This window comes from Microcaecilia unicolor, chromosome 1 (genome assembly GCF_901765095.1).
Source record: "Microcaecilia unicolor chromosome 1, aMicUni1.1, whole genome shotgun sequence".
Lineage (NCBI taxonomy): Eukaryota > Metazoa > Chordata > Amphibia > Gymnophiona > Siphonopidae > Microcaecilia > Microcaecilia unicolor.
Window position 1 is genome coordinate 175,292,159 of NC_044031.1, and position 25,585 is coordinate 175,317,743.

The window sequence follows — 25,585 nt, forward strand, 5'->3', positions numbered from 1 at the left end:
GTCAGTTTAGAATGTCTGGAACCTAGTAACTGATATTTTTAAAGTAATGATTGGCTGAGGCAAGGTAACCAATCTATTCTTTACCATCTGGAAAGTAAGGGGGGCTAGAGAGGGGATAGCACTGTATTTAAGTGGGAGCAGCAGCTTACGTCAGAAAGAGAGCAGAAGGAACAGACAGGAGAAGGAGAGCTGAAGGAAGACAGCACAAGAAGAGAAGCAGCTGAGACAGAAGCCATAACATCCAGAGAGCTGAGAGAAGAGAGCTAGAACTGATGTCCTGCTTTGTTTGCTGGCAAATAAAGAAGATTTCTCCCTCATTCTGGTGTGTGCTGCTTGACTCCTGAAGTACCACAGATTCTGCTAACAATAGGGGTAATTCATGCATCCATTCCTGCAACAGTTTCATGGTCTCATGCCTGGCCCAACCTCCATTTCAGCTCTAAGGCCTGTCCTTGAAGTTTTCATGCATCTCAGCGGTTTGGGCTTCTTACCCCCCTTTCTCTCCCCTCCGGTCTCAGCAGTTTTTACCAATTTGCACACATCTCTTTAAACTAACACAGTTTCTTTTGTTAGTAATTTAGAAAGCCATAATGTGGTGCAGGGGCGTAGCCAGACACCCAATTTTGGGTGGGCCTGGGCCCAAGATGCGTGAGCAGAAGAACTCTGCTTGTCCCACAAGTGATATGGTCTCGTCCTCTCTCGCCTGCATGCCATATGGTTTCTCAAACATCCCCCCCCCCCCCCCCGCATACCTTTTAAATAGTAGATTTTCATTGGCAGTGAGCAGCAGCTAGTACACACTGCTCATGTTGGCCCCACAGCATGTGTTGCTGTTCGCTGCAGGTGAAGATCTGCTATTTACAAGGTATGCAGTTGTTGAGAGTTTTCGGCTGGTGGGGCTTGGGATCCCTGCCAGCCACATCATAGGTGTGCTGCTACTGAGTGGGCCTGAGCTCAAAGTGGGTGGGCCTGGGCCACGCCACTGATGTGGTGATCTCTGTTAGAAAGGGCCTACACGAATATAGTTATACTTTTATCCCCAAAGAGTTCCTTTCTACAAGGGCATAAGCTATATATTCTATCTTTGCAATTATGTTAAGTGAAAAAGCAATATATTTACACATTTCTCACATAGCCTTGAGTCCTTAGACATCAGATTTGAAAAGCCTTGAGAAGGATGGGTTACCTGAGGATGCAGACTGAAAAACTGCCTAACCCTCATAGCCTTGAGTATTAAGATATCAGATTTGATGAGCCATGAGGAAGATGGGGAAGAGAGGTTCCATAGCATCCTATCAGACCAGTCCAGACCAATGGGTTATGTCCCTCTACCAGCAGAAGAAGACAGAGGAAGAAAATAGTTTTGTGACTTGCCCCTTAAGGGTATTATGCAGCATACAATATCTAGTATTTTCTCTGTCTCCCAAGTGGATGGATGATGGGCTAAGAGCCCTGTTCCTGATCTGGTTTATAACTAGTTTCAGTTGAGCTTTAACTACCCTTTTGGGGTTTTCTGCTCCTGAACCAGTTTTATATTGAGACTCGATTGAGTTTGGGAGTGCCTATTTGGCTTGTTCTCCTGAACCACCTTCTCAGCTGTGTCTCATTTGAGTTGGAGCTCGTTCTCCCAACCCAGTTTAATGCCTAAGGTTCAGCTCAGTTGGGGTACCTTTAAGGCATCTGTTCTATGGAGCTGAGGTATATCTCACAGGTCTCTGAGATCCCTACCACCCCTCCCCCCAACCAGACAATTGGACCACCAACATGTCCTATGGAAGTCAGCTTGTTCTGATTTATTTCAGTGCTCTGGTGTTTGTTCCTTATTAACTTCTCACTGATAACTGGCTTGGCTTTTTCTCATAGCAGGAATCACTGACAGGAGCCTTTGTTCTTCCAGTTTCTATAAGCAGTGAAATGTTCTATGTGACTATCAATAAGCAGCAAATATTTCTTTGACTCTTATGTGGAGGATTAACTACTCTTGTTTCTTTGTGACATTAAAATTTTCTCTGTCTTCCAGATTGAGGAAAATTTCTGTCCACTGGTGTTTGTTTATTCAAATGTTTCCTGGCTGTTTGCTTCACAGTAAGCAGATCCAGACATTTATTAGTTCTCAAGTAAAACAATAATAATAATATTAATAATTTACCCCTTACTAGACATGTGCTCCTACTCTCTGGTTCATTGCTGTATGTTGCAATTTGATTTAATTTTGTAATTTCTGGTGCAGTCACCTTAATGTTTACAATAGCTGCCTGAATAGTAGATAGATTCTACTACTTTTTCTCTCTGTTTAATTTAAATACCAATTAGGCTAAGTCTGTTCTTATGTGCAGTAGTCAATCATTAATTGCAGTTAACTGTATTTAGTTTTTCCTGTATGGAGTTCCAAAGATGTAACTGTTCTTTTCTTCAGCCATCTGGCTATATTTTGGTATAAATAGGCAAACTTGCTTTTTTTTTTCTCCTATCACCTGTATTATTAAAAAAAAAAAAAAAAATCCTATCTGGTCAAAGCTGTACAATGCAACTCTTGGCTGTGTTCTACCAAACTGAATGGGTGCGCTCTGTTTCAACATGAGTTACTCATTTGGCTTGCCGGATTCAGGATAGTTGAATTAGTTTTTTCACTTACAGAAATAGTGCAGTCAAAGAAGTTTGGGGCCCTTCAGAGCTGGCCCAGTTTCACAGTTTTTCCATTCAACTGTGGTTCACCTCCACATATAGTGCACAGTTCTTTCTATATCTTCCTGGGCTTCTCAGCCCCTGTTTGTGTGGTTGTCCACCTGGGTTGCAGATTGCACCAAGTACCTGGGTTGCACAGTTGTTCAGTGGCACTGGTATTGAACAGTGGTGACATCCAGCTGGGTTGCATGATGGCAGCAACCACCTGGGTTGCACACTTGCACTCACTGGCATGGTTGCTCAGTGGCACTGGTATTGCATAGTAACTGCACCCACTGATATTGCACAGTGGTGACATCCAACTGTGTTGCATAATGGCAGCAACCATCTTGGTTGCACAGTGGCAGCAGCCACCTGTATTATACAATGAGAGCACTCTTCTGTGTTGCTCCACTGTAGCACCAACCACCTGTACTGCACAATGGCAGCACTCCTCTGGGTTCCTCCCCGCAGCACCAACCACTTGTATTCAGGGCTGCTTTTACTAATGGGCAAAGGGGGCAGCTGCCCCGGGCCCCCTGCATATAGGGGGCTCAGCTGCCCTGTTGCACATTGGTAAATTTGTCCTTGAGTCCGAGTATGTTTCTCTTCCTTCTCTGTTCTGTCCAAGTCCTGCATCTCTCTTCTTCCACCTGCTCTCTCCCATCCTGCGGTTGGCATACTTCTCTGGCACCGGCAATTAAGAAAGTCAACCTTCTACTGGCATCGGGGCTTCTCAGATGTTTCCTGCCTACTCTGCTGCAACTTCCTGTTTTCCACGTAGGCGGGACATATCTGAGAAGAGGCCCTGATGCCGGTAGAAGATTTACTTTTTTAATCGCCGGTGTCAGAGAAATATGATGACCGGAGGTTGGGAGAGAAGGGTGGAAGAGAGAGATGCAGGGCGGAGAAACTGAACAAGTAAGGCCATAAAAAATAAATGCAGGAAGTTCAGGGACATACAGGGTCGATGGTGGAGAGGGAGAGCAGGGAGGTTTGATTAATTAAATCTCCTTGAGCGAGAGGGTAGGGACAGTGCAATGCAGAGCAGAGACAGTGCTGGAAAGGAGGGAGTACACTACTGGAAAAGGGGGAGATGGGGACAATACTGAAAAAGAGGGGGGAAGATAGGGACAATAATTGAAAGGAGGGGGAGATGGGGACAATACAGAAAAGAAGGGAGGAGATGGGGACACTACTGAAAAGGAAGGGGAGATGGGGATACTACTGGAAAGGAGGAAGGAAATGGAGAGACTACTGGAAAGAAGGGGGGAGATGGGGCCACTACTGGAAAGGAAGGGGAGATCGGGAATTAGGAACACTACTGGAAAGGAGCAGGAGATGGGGACACTACTGGAAAGGTGGGGGGTGCATTGTCAGTGTCAATGCGCTCAGGGGCTCTGGTCGGTGGCTGAGTCTCAATGGACGATCAATCATTTGGATCTTTGGACGGTGCGCCTGGCTCTTCAGGCGTCCACCTACCTTGTGGAGGAGGCACCGGTTCAGGTTTTCTCGGACAACATGACAGCAATGGCTTATGTCAACTGCTAGGGGGGCACTCACAACACTGCTCTGGCTCAGGAGGCGGACTTACTTCTGCAGTGGGCAGAGTGTCATCTGTCTCAGCTCTCATCAGCCCCACATAGCGGAGCGGAGAATGTGACAGCCAACTTCCTAAGTCAGCACAATGTGGACCTGGGGGAATGGGAGCTCTTGGAGGAGGCCGTTTACTTGCTCACATGGAAGTGGGAGGTTCCAGTGATGGACCTTATGGTGACCCACTGCAATGCGAAGGCCCCCAGGTTTTTCAGCAGGAGAAGGGACTTTGGATCAGAAGGCATCGACACCCTGCTTCATCCATGGCCAGAGTCCATCCTCCTACATCTTTCCCCCATGGCCGCTGATCAGGTGAGTTCTTTCGCTGTGTTCGTTACTATTAGGGCAGGGTGCTGTTGATTTCACCAGACTGGCCTTGGCAGCCAAGGTACACTCTGGGGATACTGTGTCAGAATCCTGTGATCATGGAGGTCCTTCCCCTTTGGTCTTATGGCCTGACTCTTGAGTGATCTCTGCAACACAACAAAACTAAAGAACATAATGGACATAACACAACTCTTCCGTTGCACGATTCCCTAGTGTGGCTGTGCCACCTGAACTTTATCTTACAACAACATTTGTATTTGTTTACACCGGAGTCTGTAACGCCTCTCCGGTACTATGTAAGCCACATTGAGCCTACAAATAGGTGGGAAAATGTGGGATATAAATGTAACAAATAAAAAGAATGAGCCAGGGTGGATAAACAATATAATTAAATCATCATTCTTCAGTCAGGTGAAGTTCTACAGTGATTTCCAAGTGTTTAAGCAAACGTCAGATTTTGCTTTGAAGCTTTCAGAAACCAGGAGATGTGGCTATAGCCCAGTCAAGATTCTCACAACAAATCTGGGTTAGCAATGACATCCAATCCAGGCTCAGTCATTAGGAATCCAGGTGTGAGATGTTATTACTGAGATAAGGCATTTATTTGCACATAACCTTGCAGAAATGTCTCCTTCCTCCTTTCTCATTGCTAACCTTGTGGTCTCTGTTCATTACAGCTGTTGGTTTGGACTCTGACCTTATTTTTTCTCAAAACACTTTGCTCTTGTTTATCTGATTGTTAACAATCAGAGAAAACATTTAAACTTATAGAAACTATAGAAAGTGAATGTATCAGGCTGCAAAATTTTGGAATCCTTACGATTAGATGTAAAATTAGAATATTCTTATCTCAGATTTCAGAATCTTCCTAAAATATAAATGTGAATTTTATTTTTAATCTTAAACTTACATTTTATTATTATTTTTATAGGGATTTATTAATCGCCTTTATGAAGAGACTCATCCAAAGCAGTGTACAGCATGTTTTTTCTTTTAAATTTATTTTTATTGTAATCCACACTAAACTTTCTGGTAAGATGAGGACTATAGGTCCCTTATATTGTATTGTAAAGTCTTCTGAATTTGATAAAATACAGAATGTCTAAAAGAGTAAAGAAATGAGAATAACAAAAGAAGAAAGAATTCCAAAGATTAGGATCATTGGCTTTTTAGGAGTGTATCCATGGGATTTGCACACATTGGGGGAAATTCAGTAAAAGTTAGGTGCTGGGAAGATCTGCACTAAACTAGTATTTTGGAAAGAGTGCTCTGCACAGAGTGTCCTTTGAAGAATAATAGCTTGGGGTCCTTTTACTAAGCGGTATGTTTTAGGGAGACAACTGAGCCCATTTACACAGCTTCCTCTGCTGTCCTCGTTTTCTATGTAAACTGTTACTAATCCAAAATCAGATTTTTTTTTTGTCCAGAAGACCATATCCTACACATGCTAGCAAACAAGATCCTTCATCACAGTATTTCAACATTGTTTACTTTTTTTTTTCTCTGACTATAGAACTTTGAGATACTTAGGATACAATCATTGCATTGTATCTGAAGTTTCATTACCAGTTCTCATCTTTTTGGGCCATAAAAATGGAAGAGTGCATCTTTAAAAGCTCTACAGCTGCTTATTCGGTTGGAAACATGTCTGCAAATTTTTAGGGGCCCTTGTACCAAACAGCACAAAAATCTGGCCTTTGTATGCCCTTATGCGGGTCATTCCTGCACTAAGGTCATTTTTACTGCTGGGTAAAATTTCCAATTTTCCTATTTTTCCTAGTAATAGACACAATCCCCTACTGCCACCTATTTTGTAGGCAGTAAGGACTCCACGCTAAACCTGCACTAATTGGTTAGTGCGTGGCAATGCATACACGCAATCTGATTAGTGCAGAACATGCCCACTCTCTTCCCCCAGTTCTAAAAATATTTTTTAGCGCATGAGCAGCGTACACACAACCCGAAATTTCCAAGAGACACCTCAGAGCACCCTGCAGTAAGCCATTTTATCGCTAAGGTAAGGACGCATTAGTGCTTACTGCAGCTTTGCAAAAGTGGCTCCCAAAAGTATGTCAGGATTGCAAGAATCTATCCTAAGTTTAGAAAAAGGACTTAACAGAAATCAGTCTTAGTCACATCATTATTCCATAACTTGTAACACATTCTCTTTTTATTCACACTCCCTGGCAACATATTGATTCTGTACACCACTTCCATAGCTTGTAGGCCAGTGGTTTCCAAACCTGATCCTGGAGGCACCCCAGGTTTTCAGGACACCCAACAATGAATATTCATGAGAGACATTTGCAAAAAGTGGAGGCAGTGCATGCAAATCTTTCTCATGAATATTCATTATGGATATCCTGGAAACCAGACTGGCTGGGGTGGCTTGACGAAGAAGGGCAACCTTCGAAAGCTAATCAAGAAATGTATTAAAGTTATGTCCAATAAAAAAGGTATCATCTTATTTTCTTTTCCATGTTTTATTTTGTTTGATTTCTATTGATAGACCAGGTCTGGGAACCTCTGTTGTGGGCGATATAGTACATTAGATAGCTATACCGAGTCAGACCAAAAGTCCATCTAGCCCTGTGTCCTGCTTCCAACAGTGACCAATCCAGGTCACAAAAAGCTGAGCCTCTTAACTTGCTTCTGCCCCACAAACCAAAACTAACTAACCCATCTCTCTACCTTAGTTCTAGCAGCGTGGTTTTCACTGAAATCTGGATCCACCCAGAATAAGGAGGGAATAAAGTGCCCCATTCACCAATCACACTATACATGACGGTTCTAACATTCTAACCTCCTCCTGAAGTGTTCCTCTACCCCGTAGAGCCGTAGTTTATGAGCGTGAAGAAACGCTGGCTACGTATCTTTTAGACCGTGTGCTATGCGTAGCGGGGGTAGGTTAAATCAAGGAGGTTTGATTGAGAACCTAATCTCCTTGGGTTAAATGAGGCGAGAGAAAGGATAATGAAAAGGAAGGCGGGTAACTGTTGCCTGGCGCGAGCGATCCGGCAGGCACAGCCAATGAGCGTGGGGCTACGGGATGTGATTGACGTTGACGGTCGCACTTTGCTTTTGGGCCGGCGCCTGGTTGGTATAGTTTTCTGCCCCTCCCCCGGTCTCCCTTTGGTGTTCGCACTTCTTTCTTGATTCGGGGCCCCGCCTAGGAAAGGGGGCGGAAGCGGTGTGTTGCTACATGTCTGACTGACTAACTAATCTCAAAGAGGAAAGTGATCAAGTGGCACTGGCTAGTGGTAATCTTTGCAGTGATCCTGTTCCGTGAATTGGGTGAGAGGATTCAGCAACACGATCAAGCAGCGGTAGGCGGAGGCTATGAGGCTGGACTCGAGTAGTGAAACAGAAAGAGTGTGAGAAGAAGGTAAACATTTCAGATGCAGCTTCGCTAGAGACAGGGAAGGTTACACACGACTCCCCCTTCCTCTCCTTTAGCGCCAGGTCAGTACCATGATTCGCGCGGGTGCGCTACTCCCCACCAGTGGAAGGGGGCGCTCTGCTGTGGTTGCAGCTGTGTCGCCAGTTCTTTTTGTTATTGTTGCTGTTGTTGGAACAGCGCTGCAGTATTTTGCGGGCATGTGTGTGTGTACTGTAACTGTACCTTTGTGAGTGTGAGAGAGCGAGCTTGCTACTAATAGGGATACGTGATAATTTGGGAGCTCTGTGATTATATGTATGTATTCAGGTTTCCTATTATTTATTCAGGTTTACTAACCCCCCCCCCTGCCCCCAAGAACGCTGAATGGTGTGCAAAAAAAAAATATCACACAATAGAAGCAACCACTAACGTGTCAGACTTAAGTAATGCTGAACGACTTGCTTGTTGAATTGTGCGTGCGAGATGTTGCAACAGGAAGAAATATTGTATACATTTCTGTTTTAGTTTCATGTCAATATAGGTAGGAAATTTGTATTAGAGCTTCCTAAATGTATTTAGGGTTTTTAATGTTAAATTTTGTTCTTTTAGCTGGTGCGCGAGAAGGCAGAATAACGGTTTCTAATATTGCAAACGGGGTAAAGAATGCAAATCTGATTGCATGCTGCAGTTGTATTTGGCGAATTCAGCAGCTGGTAGTGGTTTTTGGTGTTTGCCCAATGTTTTTATCTCTTGTGCACCTTGACGTTCTTAGAAATATTTGAAACTTCAAAATAAAACAAGTTATATTGCATTTTTTCTTTTGACACAGGCAAGGTCAAGTATTGGCCGGTCACAGGGAGAACTGTCGGTAACCATTTAAAGATACCCTAGCTGTCCATGTGCTAGTTAATGATGTTGCGGTGCTTTCTTTTCAAGGGAGTCATCAGTGTGTCTGTTTCTCTTTTTTTTTTTTTTTGTCTCCAGGTCTTTCAAGCCAGGACTTAAATCGGCGACGCTCTGGTAACGCTGCCTTTCACCTTTGGAAGCCTTTGAACCGGTTGGGTACATCAGAACGGTCTAAGGGGCAAGCTTGCACGGTTTTATTTTCTATTTCTCAATCTTGCAATCCAAGCAGCAGAAACGGTAAAAAAGGAGGAAGAAGTGGAGGAGGAGGAAGAGGAAGAGGCGGTCGGTGACGGCTCTAATTTGTTGATCCGAGACGGATGGCTCAGTTTGGCAAAGGGGAAAACGGCAGTGGCGTGCCCATTTCCCCGTCCCTTGCCCAGGGGAAGGTGGCATTCAAAGCAGGAGACGGAGAAGGCGGAGGCGGTGGATTGAGAAGCATGTGTGACAGAGGGGTGTCCAACGGAGACTGCGCGGGCCTAGGAGCCGGGGAGGAAATGGTGTTGGTGGCACCCTGCAGCCCGGGAGCGGAGAAGGCATCCGTGGGGGAAATCAAGCCCAGCATCCCCCGAAGGAGCAGCATCATAAAGGTAGCGTTTTTACTGTTTTTTTTTTCTCCTTCTAATAAGGGTTGCCTCGGGTTTAATCTTTGAAGGGAGATATGGGGCAGGGGTCCCATACGTTCCTGATTTAGGCTGTTTAAGAGTTGGTTATAATTTGCATGGATTTGGGCAGCCGGGAGAACATAAATGAGAAATAAATTTGTTTTCAGACATTGCCTATACAATTTGTTCTACTTTATGTAATCACTCTATGCTAAAATAACCTTCAGCAACAAAATTAAATTATAGAGCCCTAACCCCATATAAAATATGCTGCCCTGTAAGCATACAAAATGTCACCTCTTACCAAACCTTTGACTCAAAAGCTTTGTTATTGGTCTACCTCCTTTGATGAGCTTCTAAAAAAAGTCAGTTCCTTTGAACAAGAGCACACTGCAGTAAAGAACCAAGAACCAGCCCTGCTACCTTCTGTGCAAAAAAGACGAAATAACCAAACATCTATCTGTCAGCTACAGTTTTCAGGTCACGTCTGTGCACCAACTAAGCCAGGGCAAAGAACAACAATAAACAATACTCAAAAGGTCAATTCTGAGTTGAAGGCAAAGTGTTAAATACATATTATGAAGCACTGGCAGATCTTAAATTCTGCATAGATTTTTTTCTACAATGGTTTTACAAAAATTATATAACAAAACTGTTGAAAGAAAAATTCATAAATTAATTTACATGCTAGTAAATGTAAGTAGTTTAAATATTATTTTCTTTTTTATTGTGTTTAATCAGTAGGTTTTTTTTTTTTTCTTGTAGTTGGCTGATCAGCCAATATTAAACATATTTGGAAGAATTACATTAGTTCATTGACAGTACTTAATGCAGGGCATTGGTATAGGTATAGAAAACAAACAACAACATGAAGCAAATCAGTATGTACTAAGAGGTCCTTTTACTAAGGCACACTAACAGATTTAGAGCACGGTAAATTCTAAGATGCCCATTATATTCCTATGGTTGTCTTTATCATTTAGCGTGCGCTGAATCAGTTTAGCGTGCCTTTAGTAAAAGGACTCCTCCTATGAGCTAGGCCGTATCTCATTTCATTTAAAGGAATCTGGTAAAACCTATTAAATAGGTCATAATAGTGAAAATAAATAACTGGTAAAGAGAATTTTTAGTCTAAGTGATTCACTGCTAGAACTGCAGAGCAAATCATTGTTCATATCTCACTGTAATAAGATAGTATTGTCTGTTGTGTGTGAGGCAATTGTGAAATTGTTTTTCACTATTTTATTTGGCTCAGCAGCAGGTTTTTTTTCACTGTAGTAATAGCGTATTCTTCAAACTGTTGAATATTCTGTTTCCTCATGATTAAAAAAATATTTTTTATGACATAATTTGTTTTTGTAGTAGAATGGCTAGAAGGAAACAAGTTTTCCTTACATTGGTGTTCTAGTCAGGTTTTCAGCAGGTAGTTAGGTTGCTTATGACTCCATCTGTGTCTTTTTCAGTAGGATTGGGGAACTAATCATGTTTACTGGCTACTTAATACTTGGAGGCATTTATCTAGGAAGATAACTTCTTTTACATTTGATTTCAACGTTTCTTTTTCTCCACCATGGGAGAGAAGCAGTCCAGCAGCTTCAAATTTTGTCCCAAAGGTCATAGGAGCCAGCTCTGTGGGTGTTTAAGCACCCCCAATATTGAGCAAAGTCTTTGACTGTGTTCAGGGAGAGGTGATTTCTGTTGTGTTTAGCACCCCCAATAATTTTGAAAAGTTGGCTCCTATGCCAAAGGTACACCAAAGATGCTCATTAACAACCTTCTTAAAGTGTGCTCTGCGTGGTGAGGGTAGTTAAGAATGACGGTTAATGGTACTAGGATATCAACACCTTTCCTGATTGAGGGGAGAAAAAGGAGTGGGAAAGAAATACAAGAACTTTAAAATAATGGGGGTGGGGAGGAGGTTTGATAAAATGTTTTGGTTTTCTTTTTACGTTCCTACTACGGTACAGGTGAAATTTGCTGGGCCAGCTCAACCATTAGGCAAGACTAGACATTAAGTAGCTTCTGAGGGGCTTGCTTCAAAGAGAAGTTGACGTCAAAGTAAAACAATAGATCCTGACAGCCAAACAAACTCAAAGAACCAACAGCACACACTTTCCACCGCAGGGAGAGTTGGCACAGGTATACACACAAAGTAAAGTTCAAAAGTATAAGTGGCAATTCTATAAATTGGTGCCTCAGTTTAGGCGCCCCAGTGCTGTATGCTTAGTGTCCATTCCATAATGGCATCTTGGCACCAAGATTCTGTTATTGAATACTGGTGTAAGTTGGCATTGGCATACCCATGTTTAGGCATGCTTTCTTATGCCATGTCAGTGGTAGGCATAAGCTGATGTGCCAAGTTTTATAGTATTTTATAAATATAAACTACTCGCATTCCTGGGAGACATGCCTGTGGTCCACCCATACTCTGCCTACATGTACGACGTCACCTTGCAGTTAAGCACTATGACACTTTAGGCATTATCTTAGAATAGGTGGTTATGTGTCAATTAATGGATGGTGTTGGGATGATCATGATTGAGTTTAATTATCAGTGTTATGCAGGGGGGCAGGCCTAAGGCTGATGATTTGCTTAGGGTGACCAATACCTCTGCAATAGCCACGGTAATCTAAACATTCTTTAACTCCCTTTTTTTTTCTTGGTTCACACGTTGTAGTGCTCAAACCTACATACAGCATGTTTTTCAATATGTGGAACTAGGCACATTTCCTGAAGAAAACTTTTTTCATTACATGCAAATAAAATATGACAAAACATGCATATCCTTGACACTGCTGAGTACCATTAAACTTATGCATGTGCTTCTACCTGCTTATAGTCTAGGTAATTTTAAAAGAAGCCATTTCTCAGCATAAACCTGTGTGTAAATGACTTTTAAAATTACCAGTGCCATTCCAAGGGCTGTGTGAGCAGTGCAGTTACACAGGGTGAAAGAGAGAGAAGAACACAAAAATCGCTCCCCGTCCATTATCTCCCCTGCAGTGGTTGCAGTGCAGTGGGTAGGAAGAGGGCTCGATTCCAGCTTGGAACTCTCCTGAAAATTACTTTCTCCTTGAACTGGTAAAGGCATTGATGACATAACATTATTCTTAACTTCACTATAACCTCCTTGAGAGCTTTTCTCCTAATAGTGCTTGTGTACTAAAATACGAACATGCAGTTGGTATATATTGTGATAAGAGGAATAAATAGAAAAAATGTTGCATTAGTTTACCTAAGGGGAGAAGAGAAGTTTTCTTATGTGGCATCACTGGTTGATCAAAATGCCTTTTTTTTTTTTTTTTTTTTTTTGCACCAGAAAGCTAGTGCTTCTTTTACTTTTTCTTTATTCATTAATCATATTTGGTATTCTCAGACTGGGTGACGTCCACAGCAGCCCCCTCCAACCGGAAAAAACTTCTCGCGGGAGGCCCCGCGCATGCGTGGTCATCTTCCCGCCCTTGCGCTCCCACTCAGTTTTTTTGTTTTCCGCGCTTGGAGAGAGACTGCTTTGCGTCCCTCTCCGTTGTCAGCCTCGGAAACCGGTTGCGGCCTAATCCGCTTTTTCTTTGTTTAGTAGCGCCGTTCGTGCCTTTTTTCTTCTTCTTCTCGTTATTAAAAAAAAAAAAAAAAAAGAGGTCCCCCCTTTTCTTCTTTTTCGTTCCTTTCCTGTCGCGGCCTTGTGGCTGCGCGTTCGTGTTTTTCCCTCATGGCCCTTTTTGCCACCACCATTGACGATTTTGACCTCGCCGCCGTGATTTTCTGTCGATGACATCGAGGATACCCAGCGGTTTCAAAAAGTGTGGTCGGTGGTGCCTTCAGTGCCTCGGGCCTGAACATAATCCCAAAGCATGTAACTTGTGTCTCGGCTTGAAAAAGCGGACACAAGTAGTGCGGAAAGCTCAACAGGACCGAATTTTTTGAGCTTGCACTGGCCCTTCGGCGTCGACATCGACAGCATCGGCACCGGATGCGTCGACTTCGGCTCCAGACATGGCATCGACCTTAGGAGCTTAGGTACCACTGGCCCGACGACCATCTTTCGCTGGGAGCAGCGAGCAGCCGAGTGGGCCTCCACCTGCCTCGGCGGTTCCTGCTGGGCAGGGCCATCGGGACCGACCCCTTTCAGACCCGACCCCGAGGAGGCGTGGGGATTCCACGTCCTCCTCGTTGGTACCGCGGAGCGCTGAGGACGTGCATGAAAGGAAGTTGGCTAAGAAGCATTGTCATCGGTCGCCCCCTTCGCACGGTACCGGGAGCTCCGGGGCGTCGAGAGACGGCACCCGATAAGTGTCGACGCCGGGAGGACTGCTCCCCTTCTGGCCCCGTGCAGATTCTAGCACCAACTCCTACACCGCCCCTCAGTCTTCCCCGACAGAGACTTTGGACGAGCGCCTCCGAGTCCTCCTTCCAGGTATCCTGGAAGGGCTGCTGCGCCAATCTCTTCCCCCGGCACCGTTGATGGAAGCGCCGGCTGGCTCTGGCCCTGTGATGCGGTCGTCGACACCGGTACCGCTTGCGGCACTGGTCTCGGCCGCCACTCGGGTAGAATCCCCGTCGACGTCGATTGAGGGAGCTTCGCCGCTGACGCAGGAGTCCACTTCTCGACACCATCATCGAGGACGTGGCTCCTCTGAGTCGAGACGGGCCCGGTTTAGGACAGAAGTCAGAGAGCTCATGTCCGACACCAAGGAGGAGGCCTCGTGGGGGGAGGAGGAGGAGGACCCCAGGTATTTCTCGTCTGAGGAGTTTTGTGGTCTCCCCTCTGACCCCACTCCTTCACCGGAGAAGAAGCTCTCGCCACCTGAGAGCCTCTCCTTTGCCTCTTTTGTTAGGGACATGTCTGTGAGCATTCCCTTTCCCGTGGTTACAGTGGACGAGCGAGGGCTGAGATGCTCGAGGTCCTCAACTATCCATCTCTACCTAGAGAGTCTTCCACAGTACCGTTGCACAATGTCCTGAAGGAGACGCTGCTTCGGAACTGGGTGAAGCCTTTATCTAATCTCACCATCCCGAAGAAGGCGGAGTCCCAGTATAGAGTCCACACTGACCCGGAGTTGATGAGGACTCAGTTGTCTCATGACTAGGTGGTCGTGGATTCTGCTCTCAAGAGAGCCAAGAGTTTGAGGGATACCGCCTCGGCGCCCCCGGGGTGTGAGTCTCGCACTCTGGACTCTTTTGGGAGGAAGGCCTATCATTCCTCCATGCTCGTGACCAAGATCCAGTCTTACCAGCTCTACACGAGCATCCACATGCAGAATAATGTGCGGCAACTGGCGGAGCTGGTTGACAAGCTCCCGCCGGAGCAGGCCAGGCCTTTTCAGGAGGTGGTCAGGCAGCTGAAAGCGTGTCGCCAATTCCTGTCCAGGGGTATTTATGACACTTGTGATGTTGCATCCAGAGCCGCTGCCCAAGGTATAGTGATGCGCAGACTCTCATGGCTGCGCACCTCTGACCTGGACAATCAGACCCAGCAGTGGCTGGCGGATGTCCCTTGCCGGGGGGATAATATTTTTGGTGAGAAGGTCGAGCAGTTGGTCGAACAGCTTCACCAGCGGGAAACCGCCCTCGACAACCTTTCCCCCACCGGGCGCCTTCAGCACCTACCTCTTCAGGTAGGCGATTTTTCAGGGGAAAGAAGACTGCTTCTTACACTTACGTCAAGCGTAGGTACAATCCTCCTTCCCGACAGCCTTCCCAGGCTCAGCCCCAGCGCGCTCGTTCGCATCAACAGCGTGCGACCAAGCAGGCCCCTGCGGCTCCCCAGCAAAAGCAAGGGACAGGTTTTTGACTGGATCCAGGGGAGCATAGTCGCCATACAAGTGCCTGTGCCGGACGATCTGCCAGCCGGGGGGGAGGTTAAAATTTTTTCACCAAAGGTGGCCTCTCATGACCTCTGACCAGTGGGTTCTCCAAATAGTGCGGTGCGGGTACGCCCTCAATTTGACCTCCATTCAACAAATTGCCCGCCGGGAGCTCAGTCCTTCAGCTCCCACCACAGGCAGGTACTTGCAGAGGAACTCTCCGCCCTTCTCAGCGCCAATGCGGTTGAGCCCGTGCCACCCGGGCAGGAGTGGCAGGGATTTTATTCCAGGTACTTCCTTGTGGAAAAGAAAACAGGGGGGATGCGCCCCATCCTAGAGCTGAGAGGCCTGAACAAATATCTGGTCCGAGAAAAGTTCAGGATGCTTTCCTTGGGCACCCTTCTCCCCATGATTCAGAAAGACGATTGGCTATGCTCCCTGGATTTAAAGGATGCTTATACCCACATCACGATACTGCCAGCTCACAGGCAGTATCTGCGAGTCCGTCTGGGGACACAGTATTTCCAGTATTGTGTGCTGCCCTTTGGGCTCGCCTCCGCGCCACGGGTGTTCACGAAGTGCCTAGTGGTGGTGGTGGTGGTGGCGGTGTTACGCAAGCTGGGGGTGCATATGTTCCCTTATCTCGACGATTGGCTGGTGAAGAGCACCTCGGAGGCAGGAGCTCTACAGTCTATGCAGAGGACTGTCTGACTTCTAGAGCTAATGGGGTTTGTGATAAATTACCCAAAGTCCCACCTACGCCCAGACCAGTCACTCGAATTCATTGGAGCCCTGCTGAATTCACAGATGGCTCATGCCTATCTTCCCAAGGCGAGGGCGCAGACACTTCTATCCCTCGCCTCCCGGGCCAGAACATCCCAGCAGATCACAGCTCGGCAGATGTTGAGACTCCTGGGCCATATGGCCTCTACAGTCCATGTGACTCCCATGGCACGTCTTCACATGAGACCAGCTCAATGGACCCTAGCTTCCCAGTGGTACCAGGCTACGGAGAATCTAGAGGATGCAATCCGCCCGCCAGCTTTCGCACTTCACTCTGCTGGTGGACGATTGGCTCCAATTTGATCTTGGGATGCCCATTCCAAATTCCTCAGCCGCAAAAGGTGCTGACGACGGATGCATCCCTCCTGGGGTGGGGAGCCCATGTCGATGGGCTTCACACTCAAGGACTGTGGTCCCTCCAGGAATCTGGTCTGCAGATCAACCTCCTGGAGTTGAGAGCGGTGTGGAACGCGCTCAAGGCTTTCAGAGATCGGCTGTCCTTCCAAGTTATCCAAATTCGGACAGGCAACCAGGTTGCGATGTACTACATCAACAAGCAGGGGGGCACCGGATCTCGCCCCCTGTGTCAGGAAGCCGTCGGGATTTGGTGCTGGGCTTGCCAGCATGGCATGCTTCTCCAAGCCACATACCTGGCAGGCGTAAACAACTGTCTGGCCGACAGACTGCAGACTCATGCAACAGTGATAGAGAATGGGGGAAGAGGAGAGGTGGAGGTGACTTGGTTGAGAACTCAAGGTTAATCTTGTGAACTTTATCATGGAAGTACTCAGCCAGAGTCTGGGAGAAAGTGAAGGGGGGGGGGGGTCGGAGGTGAAGGCACTTTTGAGGAGAGAGTTCAGTGTTGCAAAGAGACGTCAAGGGTTTGAGCCAAGAGAATTTGTCAGCTGAATGTAGTAGTCCTGTCAAAGAGCTGACTGGAAGGAGGTCAGCAAGAATTTGAAATGTATGAAGTTAATATGTGCATGGGATTACAGCCAAAGGCGTTTGGCAGATCGGGCACAGGAACTTAGATAGTGGATTCTAGAGGTCAGCCAAGGCTGGGGTTTGATACGCTTTACAGAGTGGGGAATGGGTGGAATGAGAGTATCCAGAGCAGAGGAGAGAATAGTATTATAGGAAGAGACAGCCTTATTGACTTACTTGGTTAACATAGTGGTTGAGAACAGATTTGAAACACTGGAGGAGAGAGTAGAAAAGTCACACAGCCTGAAGATTCTTAAATGTTGGTGGAAATTGGATGGGACTGGGGGGGGGGGGGGGAGGGGTGTTTAAGTGTGAAAGTTATCAGATAATGGTCAGAGAGGGGAAGAGCGGAGGCATAGAAACTGGAGAGTGGACAGATTGAGAAGAAAATAAGATCAAGACAGTGGCCATTCTGGTGAGTTAGGGGTAGTGTATCACAATTGAAGATTGAAAGAGAATGTTAAAGTGAGAAACTGAGAAGAATAAGAGGCAGAGAGGGATCATTAGCATGAATGTTAAAATCCCCATGAATGAGGGAAGTAGATGAAGGTTCAAGAAAGAAGACAAGCCAGGAGTCAACATCAGTGAAAAAGGAAGAAAAGGGACTCATCAGGGGGTCGATAAATGACTGCTAAGGGAGGCAGAGGAGTGAATAGACAGATGGCATGGACTTCAAAGGAAGAAAATTAGTGAGACTGAGGTGGAAGAAGAGGTTGAAATTGGCCATGGAGGCTACTCCCCCTCTTGTCAATCTGGCAAAGGAGTATGGGAGAAAAGGTAATCTCCATGATAAAGGGCTTCAGCTGAAGCAGAGTCTTCAGGGCAAAGCCAAGTCTCAGGGCAAGCAGATGGAGAGTATGAGAGAGAAAGAGGTCGTGGATGTAGGAAAGCTTGTTGCAGACAGAGCAGGCATTCCACAGAGCACATGAAAATGGCAGAGAAGAAGGGGAGAGCAGAGGAACAGAAACTAGATTGGAGACATTGTGGTGTAACCTGCACGAATAGGATGAGAGCTGATGTGGAGGACCAGGATTTGGATTGATATCCCCAACGGAGAGCAGGAGCAGGAGAAAGAGAGTACATAGAAGAGTAGGAGAGACATGATGATGCGACGAAGACGAGATGTACTCAGACAGAATGGAGATAGTTGAATGAAAGGGAGGAAATGTTAAAGGTTGAGGACTGAGAAGAAGGGAGATCACAAAAAGTGTGGTGAGATGATGAAAGCCGAAGGTGGGCAATGTGTTCCTGAGGTATACAGTTGTTTCAGATAGAGAAAGAGATTGGTTAGGGACAGTACCAAGAAGAGAAATTGTACTGGAGCCATTGGGAATAGCAGAGAGAAAATACAAACTGTAGAGAAAATATTTAGGTATGCAGCACCTGAAGCAGAGACCCTGGGTGGTTCGGGATGGACCTGGGAGTCACCCCGGAGAAGGCTGGGAGAATATGCAGATGGCTGCAAGTCTTCCACAGCACCTGGAAGGCAGCTGGTGGAAGCGCTAGGCACTTGGAGCAGAGGTCCAGGGTGGATTGGGGTGGACCTGAGAGTCACCCCTTAGAAAGCTGGGAGGATATGCAGATGGGCTGTAATCATACAAGCTGAGTTGTCCCTTAACTTTTGAAGTGTCTGCCCACAATGAGTGGAATTGGATTAAAAGCATAAAGGTATAAGTGCATCCACTTTGATACACAAGTGACTTGGCCTATGGGAGCAATATATTTATTTATTTATTTGTGGTACATTTATACCCCACATTTTCCCACTAGAGCGGGCACAATGTGGCTTACAGTGTTACAGAAGGTTACAAAGCAATGAGGGCAATGACCTGGCAAGTCAGAAAGATGGGAAAGAACAGGAGGATTATACAAAGATGCATGAATAGATTGAAGTAGTAAATGAGTATAGACAATTAGTGATAGTCGGGGATTAAGCGTTAATTGGTAGGATAAGCTTTCTCGAATAAAAATGTTTTCAATGATTTCTTGAATAGCTGGTGATCTTCAATCTTCTTTAGATGCCTTGGTAGAATATTCCAGGACTTTGGGCTGACGTAGGAGAAAGATGAAGAAAAAAGCAGTTTGTATTTAACTGATTTGCAGCTTGGATAGTGTAGATTAAGGTAGGATCGAGCAGTTACCGAAGAATTTCTGGATGGCAGATCAATTAAATGTAGCATGTAAGCAGGGGCTTCTCCATAAATTATCTTGTGAGTCAATGAGCAGATTATGAAGGTAACACGGTCTAAAATGGGGAGCCAGTGTAGGTTAAAACGAAGAGGCCGTGCATAATCAAAGCGTGATTTGCCTAATATTAGCCTTGCAGCTGTGTTTTGAGCAGTCTGGAGCTTTTTCAGAATGAAATTTCTGCAGCCTGCATAAATTCCACTGCAGTAGTCAATATGTGATAGAACCAACCAGTGAGTAAGGGTTCGGAAGAGCTCCCTTGTGAGGAATTGCCTGAGACGCCTCAATCTCCACATGGAATGGAACATTCTTTTTGTGATGAGTTTAGCTTAGCTGTCCAGTAGCAAGTGATTATCCAACAAGACACCAAGGATTTTCAGACTTTGTGAGATTGGAAGAGTGAAATCCTTGGTGAGGAGTGAAGTCGGGATAACCTTATTGTGCTGGGACAAAAGGATTAGACATTGCATTTTCTCTTTATTGAGTTTGAACTGAAACGCTGTAGCCCAAGAATCCACGACGGAAATACTAGCAGCTATTGTGTCGGAAATTTCAAGTAGTGTGGATTTGAAAGGGATATAGATGGTCACGTCGTCCGCATAGATGAATGGGTTGAGACCAAGAGCAGATAAGGTTTTTGCAAGAGGTATCAGCATGATGTTGAAAAGAGTAGGGGAAAGGGAAGAGCTTTGAGGTACTCCATAAGAAGCTTTCCACGGTGTAGAGATGATAGATTTGGATTTGACACTGTATGTTCTCATTGACAGCCATTAATCCAATTAAACAGGTTACCAACTATACCAAATGTATCCCAACGGGTGAAGGAGGAGATTATGATCCACCATGTCAAACGCACTGGACATATCAAATTGAAGAAGTAACACTTTGTTCCCAGTTGATATTAATTGTTTAAAGTTCGCCAGGAGGGTAACTAATACTGTTTCCGTACTGTACTGTGAACGGAAGCCCATTTGTGAGCTAGGCAACACTTAGTATTTTTCTCTGTAGTTCCATCTCTGAAATAATTCTAGTTTAGTGAGTACTCTTTGAGATCCAACTGATGGCTGAGTTAGTCACTAACTGATTTTGATTTTCTGACAAATAGAAAGCTATTATAAAAGTGTTCATTTGAGTGTTATTTCATAAATACACAGAGGCATATTTTCAAAGCACTTAGATTTCCATAGGTTACTATGGGGCTCATTTTCAGAGCACTTAGAGCTAGATGCACAAAGGTCCCGTTAAGAATCCATCTGCATTTCCAAATCAGTAAAAATTTACCGATTTAGAAACACAGAGGGATTCACAAAGAGAATCACATGCAAATGAGCTGCTCCTTCCTTTTGCGACCCAGCTCATTTGCATGCGATATGGGGGAAGCTAGTCAGTGAGTTGAGCATGTGCAGAACAGTCGCTATGCGTGGCTGCTCTGCGCATGCTACAGACGGCTTTCATACACGCAGTTAAGCTGCGTATATGAAAGCAGTAGATGGAGCCTTTTTTTTGTGTGTGTGTGCAAGCAAGCACAAAAGCGCTTTTTTTTTTTTTTTGATGGACAGACTTGTGTTAGGGCTCCCTGCCTTCCTGCTGCTGGGAAAAAGTGGAAAAAGCCTAGAATATGCTCGCTGCTCTTGGTTCTGGGCTCTGAGGAATCAGCATCAAGGCTTGGTTCCACCCCCAGCTGTTCCTGCTGCTTCTATTGGCCGGCTGACATCCTGGAACGCCCATCTCCCTGAAGATGGACTCTCATTGGCTGGCTGCTGTCCCAACTCCTCCTCCCTGCAGGGCTTCCCTGATGACATCACTCTAGAGCTGTGAGCTGATGGATCCGAACTTCCTGGTGTCCCCTGCAGTATTGAGTGGGCGGGACATCCCAGGCTGACACTGTCCAATTGGTTTTGCCCTCTTTGTTGTGCTACTATGCATGGGGGATGCAGTTTCCAGCCGAGGCTGTTTGACCCTTGTCTTCCTTGCATTTTTGGTGTCACTATTACTTTTATGCTTTACATTTACTGCCCCCCTCCTCCATTTCTTGCCAGTAAAATGTCATTTGAGAAAAGAATCATGGCACGGCTTTCATACACACAAAGAAGCTGCTTGTAAGCCGGTGTACTTTTTTTTTTTTTTTGTGCTCCATCTTCCTGCCTTGTTTCTCCCCTTCTCCTACTTGCGATAATGAAGAACTGGCAGGTCCAGACCTCCCGTTAAAATTTCCACCTGTAAAGGTACAGACTGCTTTAGTGCATGGGGTCGAAAACAGTAGTGCATCGCATTGCATGTACGTTATATTAGTAATTAGCTCATTATAATAGCTTTGCATTCTGTTTTCGTTACCTGCTACCGTGACAAGAAAATAGCTCAGAGAACCCTTTTGTGCATGTCCTGGTTTACTATTTGCGTGCTAAACCGGTTAGAACTAGTTTAAAAACCACGTTGCTGGCTCGTTAAGTTTAGTGCATCTGGCCCTTAGACTTACAAAGTTACTATGGAACTTTGTAAGTCTAAGTGCTTTGAAAACGAGCCCCATAGTAACTCAATAAGTCTAATTGCTTTGAAAATGAGCCTCAATTCTTCTTTGTATAACTTGCAAGATCCCAAACATCTAAAATACTGCAACATGGTTGCTCGGTTGAACCTGTAAAATTGAGTGGACAGAATGAATCACTTTCAACTTGAGATAGTTGATGTGAAAACTTAATTCTGTTGCAGACATTGTACCTTGAGTTGGCAGTTGATTGAGATGGACTTCCCATCCTAGACGGGATGCATCTGTTGTTAAGACTGAAGTTGAAGTATGGATGGTCATTTTTCTCTGAGTAATTCTGAGGATCACCCACCACTACATTGCACTTACAATTGCTCTGTAATAGATAACCAGAGATTTGAGTGTCTGTGAAATTCTGAAACCATGCTTCTTTGAAATTGCCATTGTAACTTCTACATGTGTGAAGGAGCTATGATTACTTACATATTAGGCCACTTGGCTGCAATTATATAGCAGCAAGGAATTTATGAAGTTTTTTGAGATCTCTTTGAGATGTTTTGAACTAAAGTTATTTAATGTTTCTGCTGTTTGTTTTTTGTTAAGACATATATGTATCATCCCTCTGAATAGGAAGGAAGACTGATTTCTCCTTGTTTATTAGGACCCCTAGTGCTGTAAGAAGTTGGACTGGTCTGTGTAATGAAATTAGCCAATCATCCAGGTGTGGTAAAACTGCTATCCATTCTCTGTGTAGTTGGTCTGCGTCTACTGCTACTGCTACACACTTTAAGAAAACCCTTGGAGCTGATGAGAGACCAAAGGTTAGGCCTTTCAATTGGAATTGTAGCTATAACAAGTATTTTCCCCAGATGTGCCAGCTTACATACACTGTTTAATCGAAAGCAACCTCAGTAGCTCCTGAGTATGATCAAATCGGAAGAAACAGCCTTAGAACCCACCTTCACTCTAGTTCAGTTTTCTCAGTGATAGGTTTCACAGGGTGATCACTGGTATAAAAAAACCTCTGCAAAGGATCATCAAAACTCTGTGCTTTGCTGTGTTGTGCTCGTAACCCCCCCCCCCCCCCCCCCAAAGTGTGACTTATATATTTAAACCTTAGCTTTCAATCAAAAGTGCTTGGCTATAGACTTCACCATCGAATTGTGCCAAACATTCGCCATTGACTTTCAAGGTATGTTAGTCCATTCAGCTCTTCTTCACTCCTAATATTTCAACGTCACAGGGTTCATGAAGTGATATAGAGGCTCATTTTCAAAACACACCGCCTTACAAAATTGCATGTGCTTTGAAAATGAGCACCATTGTCTGTAGCCATGTTTGATGATGATCAGTACTTGTTTGTCTTTTTTTTTTCCCCCCAGTTCCACAAAAAGAGGGTCAGGTAACCACCTACTAGAATACTAGCATGGTCAAAAACAAAAATAGGTCCTGCTTTGGCCTGATGAAACGTAGGCTTTTGTGGTTTCCCATCTCTTGACTTTAGAAATTGGTGATATTGTTGAGGTCTATGAGGTGTTGTATATTGATAGAAAGATATCTGGTTACACCTGTATTGGTGAAAGGGGTTTTGTAAGTCTGATACTCTTGCTTACAGGAAAAATATCTACCCTGGTCAAAATTGTCAGCAGTTAAAGGCTTAATTGTTTATTCAAGGACCATTGCAACACTATCTCTTGAACTTTTCTCTGAATGGGTTTCAATTGTACAGGGTTCATTAGCTATACGCTTGTGGCCAAGCCAGTCGCCTTGTTGATATGGCCATAAATGCCCCATTTTTCTCAGTATTGTATGCATCATAGCCGAGCAAATTAAGTATTTGGCATATTTCTCCAAATCATCCAGTGAAAAATTATGTGGTGAATTTCTGCTTTAGAAGTTGAATGAATATATGCCTGCATTTTTTTTTCTCTGAGGTTTTAGAGATACTGAGTCAACATGAACCGATGTGCAGCAATTCTAGCATTTCGCATTGAGTTCTAATAAACTCTCATACCAATGTAATTAGTAATTTTCCTTCTTTCCCTGGGGGAGTATTGGAATAATTCTTTAAATTTCTAAATATTCTTAGTGCCAGTTCTGCTGTAACAGCTTGATGGGGCAGCTGAATATTTCCATGCAGGTTGCACTTAATTCTGTTCCAGGCTCTTTGTAGCTGGTTTAGAAGTGAGTTAGCCATGGTATTTGTATTTGTCCATGCGTATCAAGTAAAACTTCACATAAAGGCAATGTTCTCAGTGCTCCCCAAAAATGTAATTCTTGGGTATGGCTTATCCTGTGTTTGCAAAGTTAACTTCCCAGAGATCTTTTGAAATAATTTGGGATATGCTGTATCTTTTGATGGCTTTGGAGGTGAAGGGTCAGAAGGAATTCCTGGAAAGCCTGCAATATCTGGAATTGGTGAAGGAGATATTTGTGATTCTCTGAAATTATACTTGAAGAACTGGAATCCAAATCCAAATATTGAGTAGGGTAAAGTTGATCTTGTGCCTCTAAATGATTGGACTCCACTGATCCATAATGCTCTTCAAGGAACTTCTTCCAAAGTTCAGCAAGTACAGGATAAGGCTGAGAAGGAAGACATGTGACAAAGCTGGAGCTGAATAAAGGTGCAGAGGAGATGGGCTGATCTTTTCCAAAATGTCTTGAGGAAATGAATGTTTTGACATTAGGCCAACCTTCCCTCTTGACACTGTTGGTGCCAAGCAGTTGAACTCATTTCATTGCCATTTCAAAGAGGATTGAAGGAAGAACCAGCTCTTCCTCCTCCTCAAAGCTGGTAAATCACCTTCAGAGCTAGGGGTATTCCCCATGCTTTGTTTCTGTGCTAGGGAATTGCTCCCTCTTAGTCTGCTTCAGTTTGTGTCAGAGTTGTGGAGTCAATTGTTATACTGATGCAACTTGCCTTTTTAGTGGCTTCAGATTTATTTAAGCAGTAGAGGTGCTTTTAAGATGTAAGTATGTGTACTTCTTTAACTTGAACTCACGGGTTTTGGTGATCAGACGACATACAGTGGACATAAAAATCATGTGTGTCCATTGTAGACATTTCATTGTCACAGGATGGGCAAAGTGTGAATCCAAGTTTCAGTTACAGCATTGCAAAGCTAATTAAAAGTAATGAGATCACAGAAAATAAGTATTAATGACAGAGAAACAGTACACGACTGAGGTTTATAGTAACAAGGGGGAAAGATTTAAGGGAAGGTTTTTTTCTGTTTGTTTTTGTACCTGGGGGCATCTTCCGGGGCTCCTGGGGCACCTTGGGCTGGCGGCGTAAGGAGGAGGAGGTCCGGGGTTGCTCAGGCCTGAATTTGGGCCAGCTCTTATGGCCGGGGCGGGTCGTCTGTTCTGGGGCGGCGGATTTGGGTGCTCCTGGGTGTTGCGGCTGCATTGGGGCCGTTCTGGTGCTGTTGGCAGGCCGCTCAGGTGAGGATGCCGGTCTTCCGCGGATCCGGGGGTGTCCAGGGTGTTTGGGGGGGGGGGGACCTAGAGGGAGAGGCGGCAATGGTCTGAACCGAGGCTTGCCACCCGGGCGAACAGCAGGTCAGCAAGGAGAGGTGCTGCAGGAGGCAGTGTCAGCGGTTCTGGGCGCCCGGGGACGGTTGGGCACGTCCCTGTGCGGGGGCGCGGTGAACTGGGGTCCATTCTCGGGGCCGTTTTGGTGCCGGTTAGCAGGCGTTTGCCGGGGTTTTCGGTCCTGTCTTAATGCCGTTGTGGCCGGCGGTGGGGCTTTGGGGAGGCTGGGAAGTTCGGGGCCGCCCTGATCGGCGGGCATTTTGGGCACTCTCGCGGGTGTCCTTGGGCCAGTGCAGGCTGTGGTGGTTCAGTAGGTTTTTGGGCATCCAG

General features: G+C 45.2%; 1 protein-coding gene across 1 annotated transcript in view; it reads left to right on the forward strand.

Annotated features, from left to right (window-relative positions):
* The first annotated feature begins 7,743 nt into the window (after positions 1-7,743).
* Positions 7,744-25,585, forward strand: part of LOC115471852 (inactive phospholipase C-like protein 2) — a 105,214-nt gene continuing 87,372 nt past the window's right edge. The window contains exons 1-2 of the mRNA XM_030205767.1: positions 7,744-7,972; positions 8,951-9,459. Of these exons, the coding sequence (XP_030061627.1) occupies positions 9,190-9,459 (270 nt within the window). The 5' untranslated portion in view covers positions 7,744-7,972; positions 8,951-9,189. The remainder of the gene's footprint in view (positions 7,973-8,950; positions 9,460-25,585) is intronic.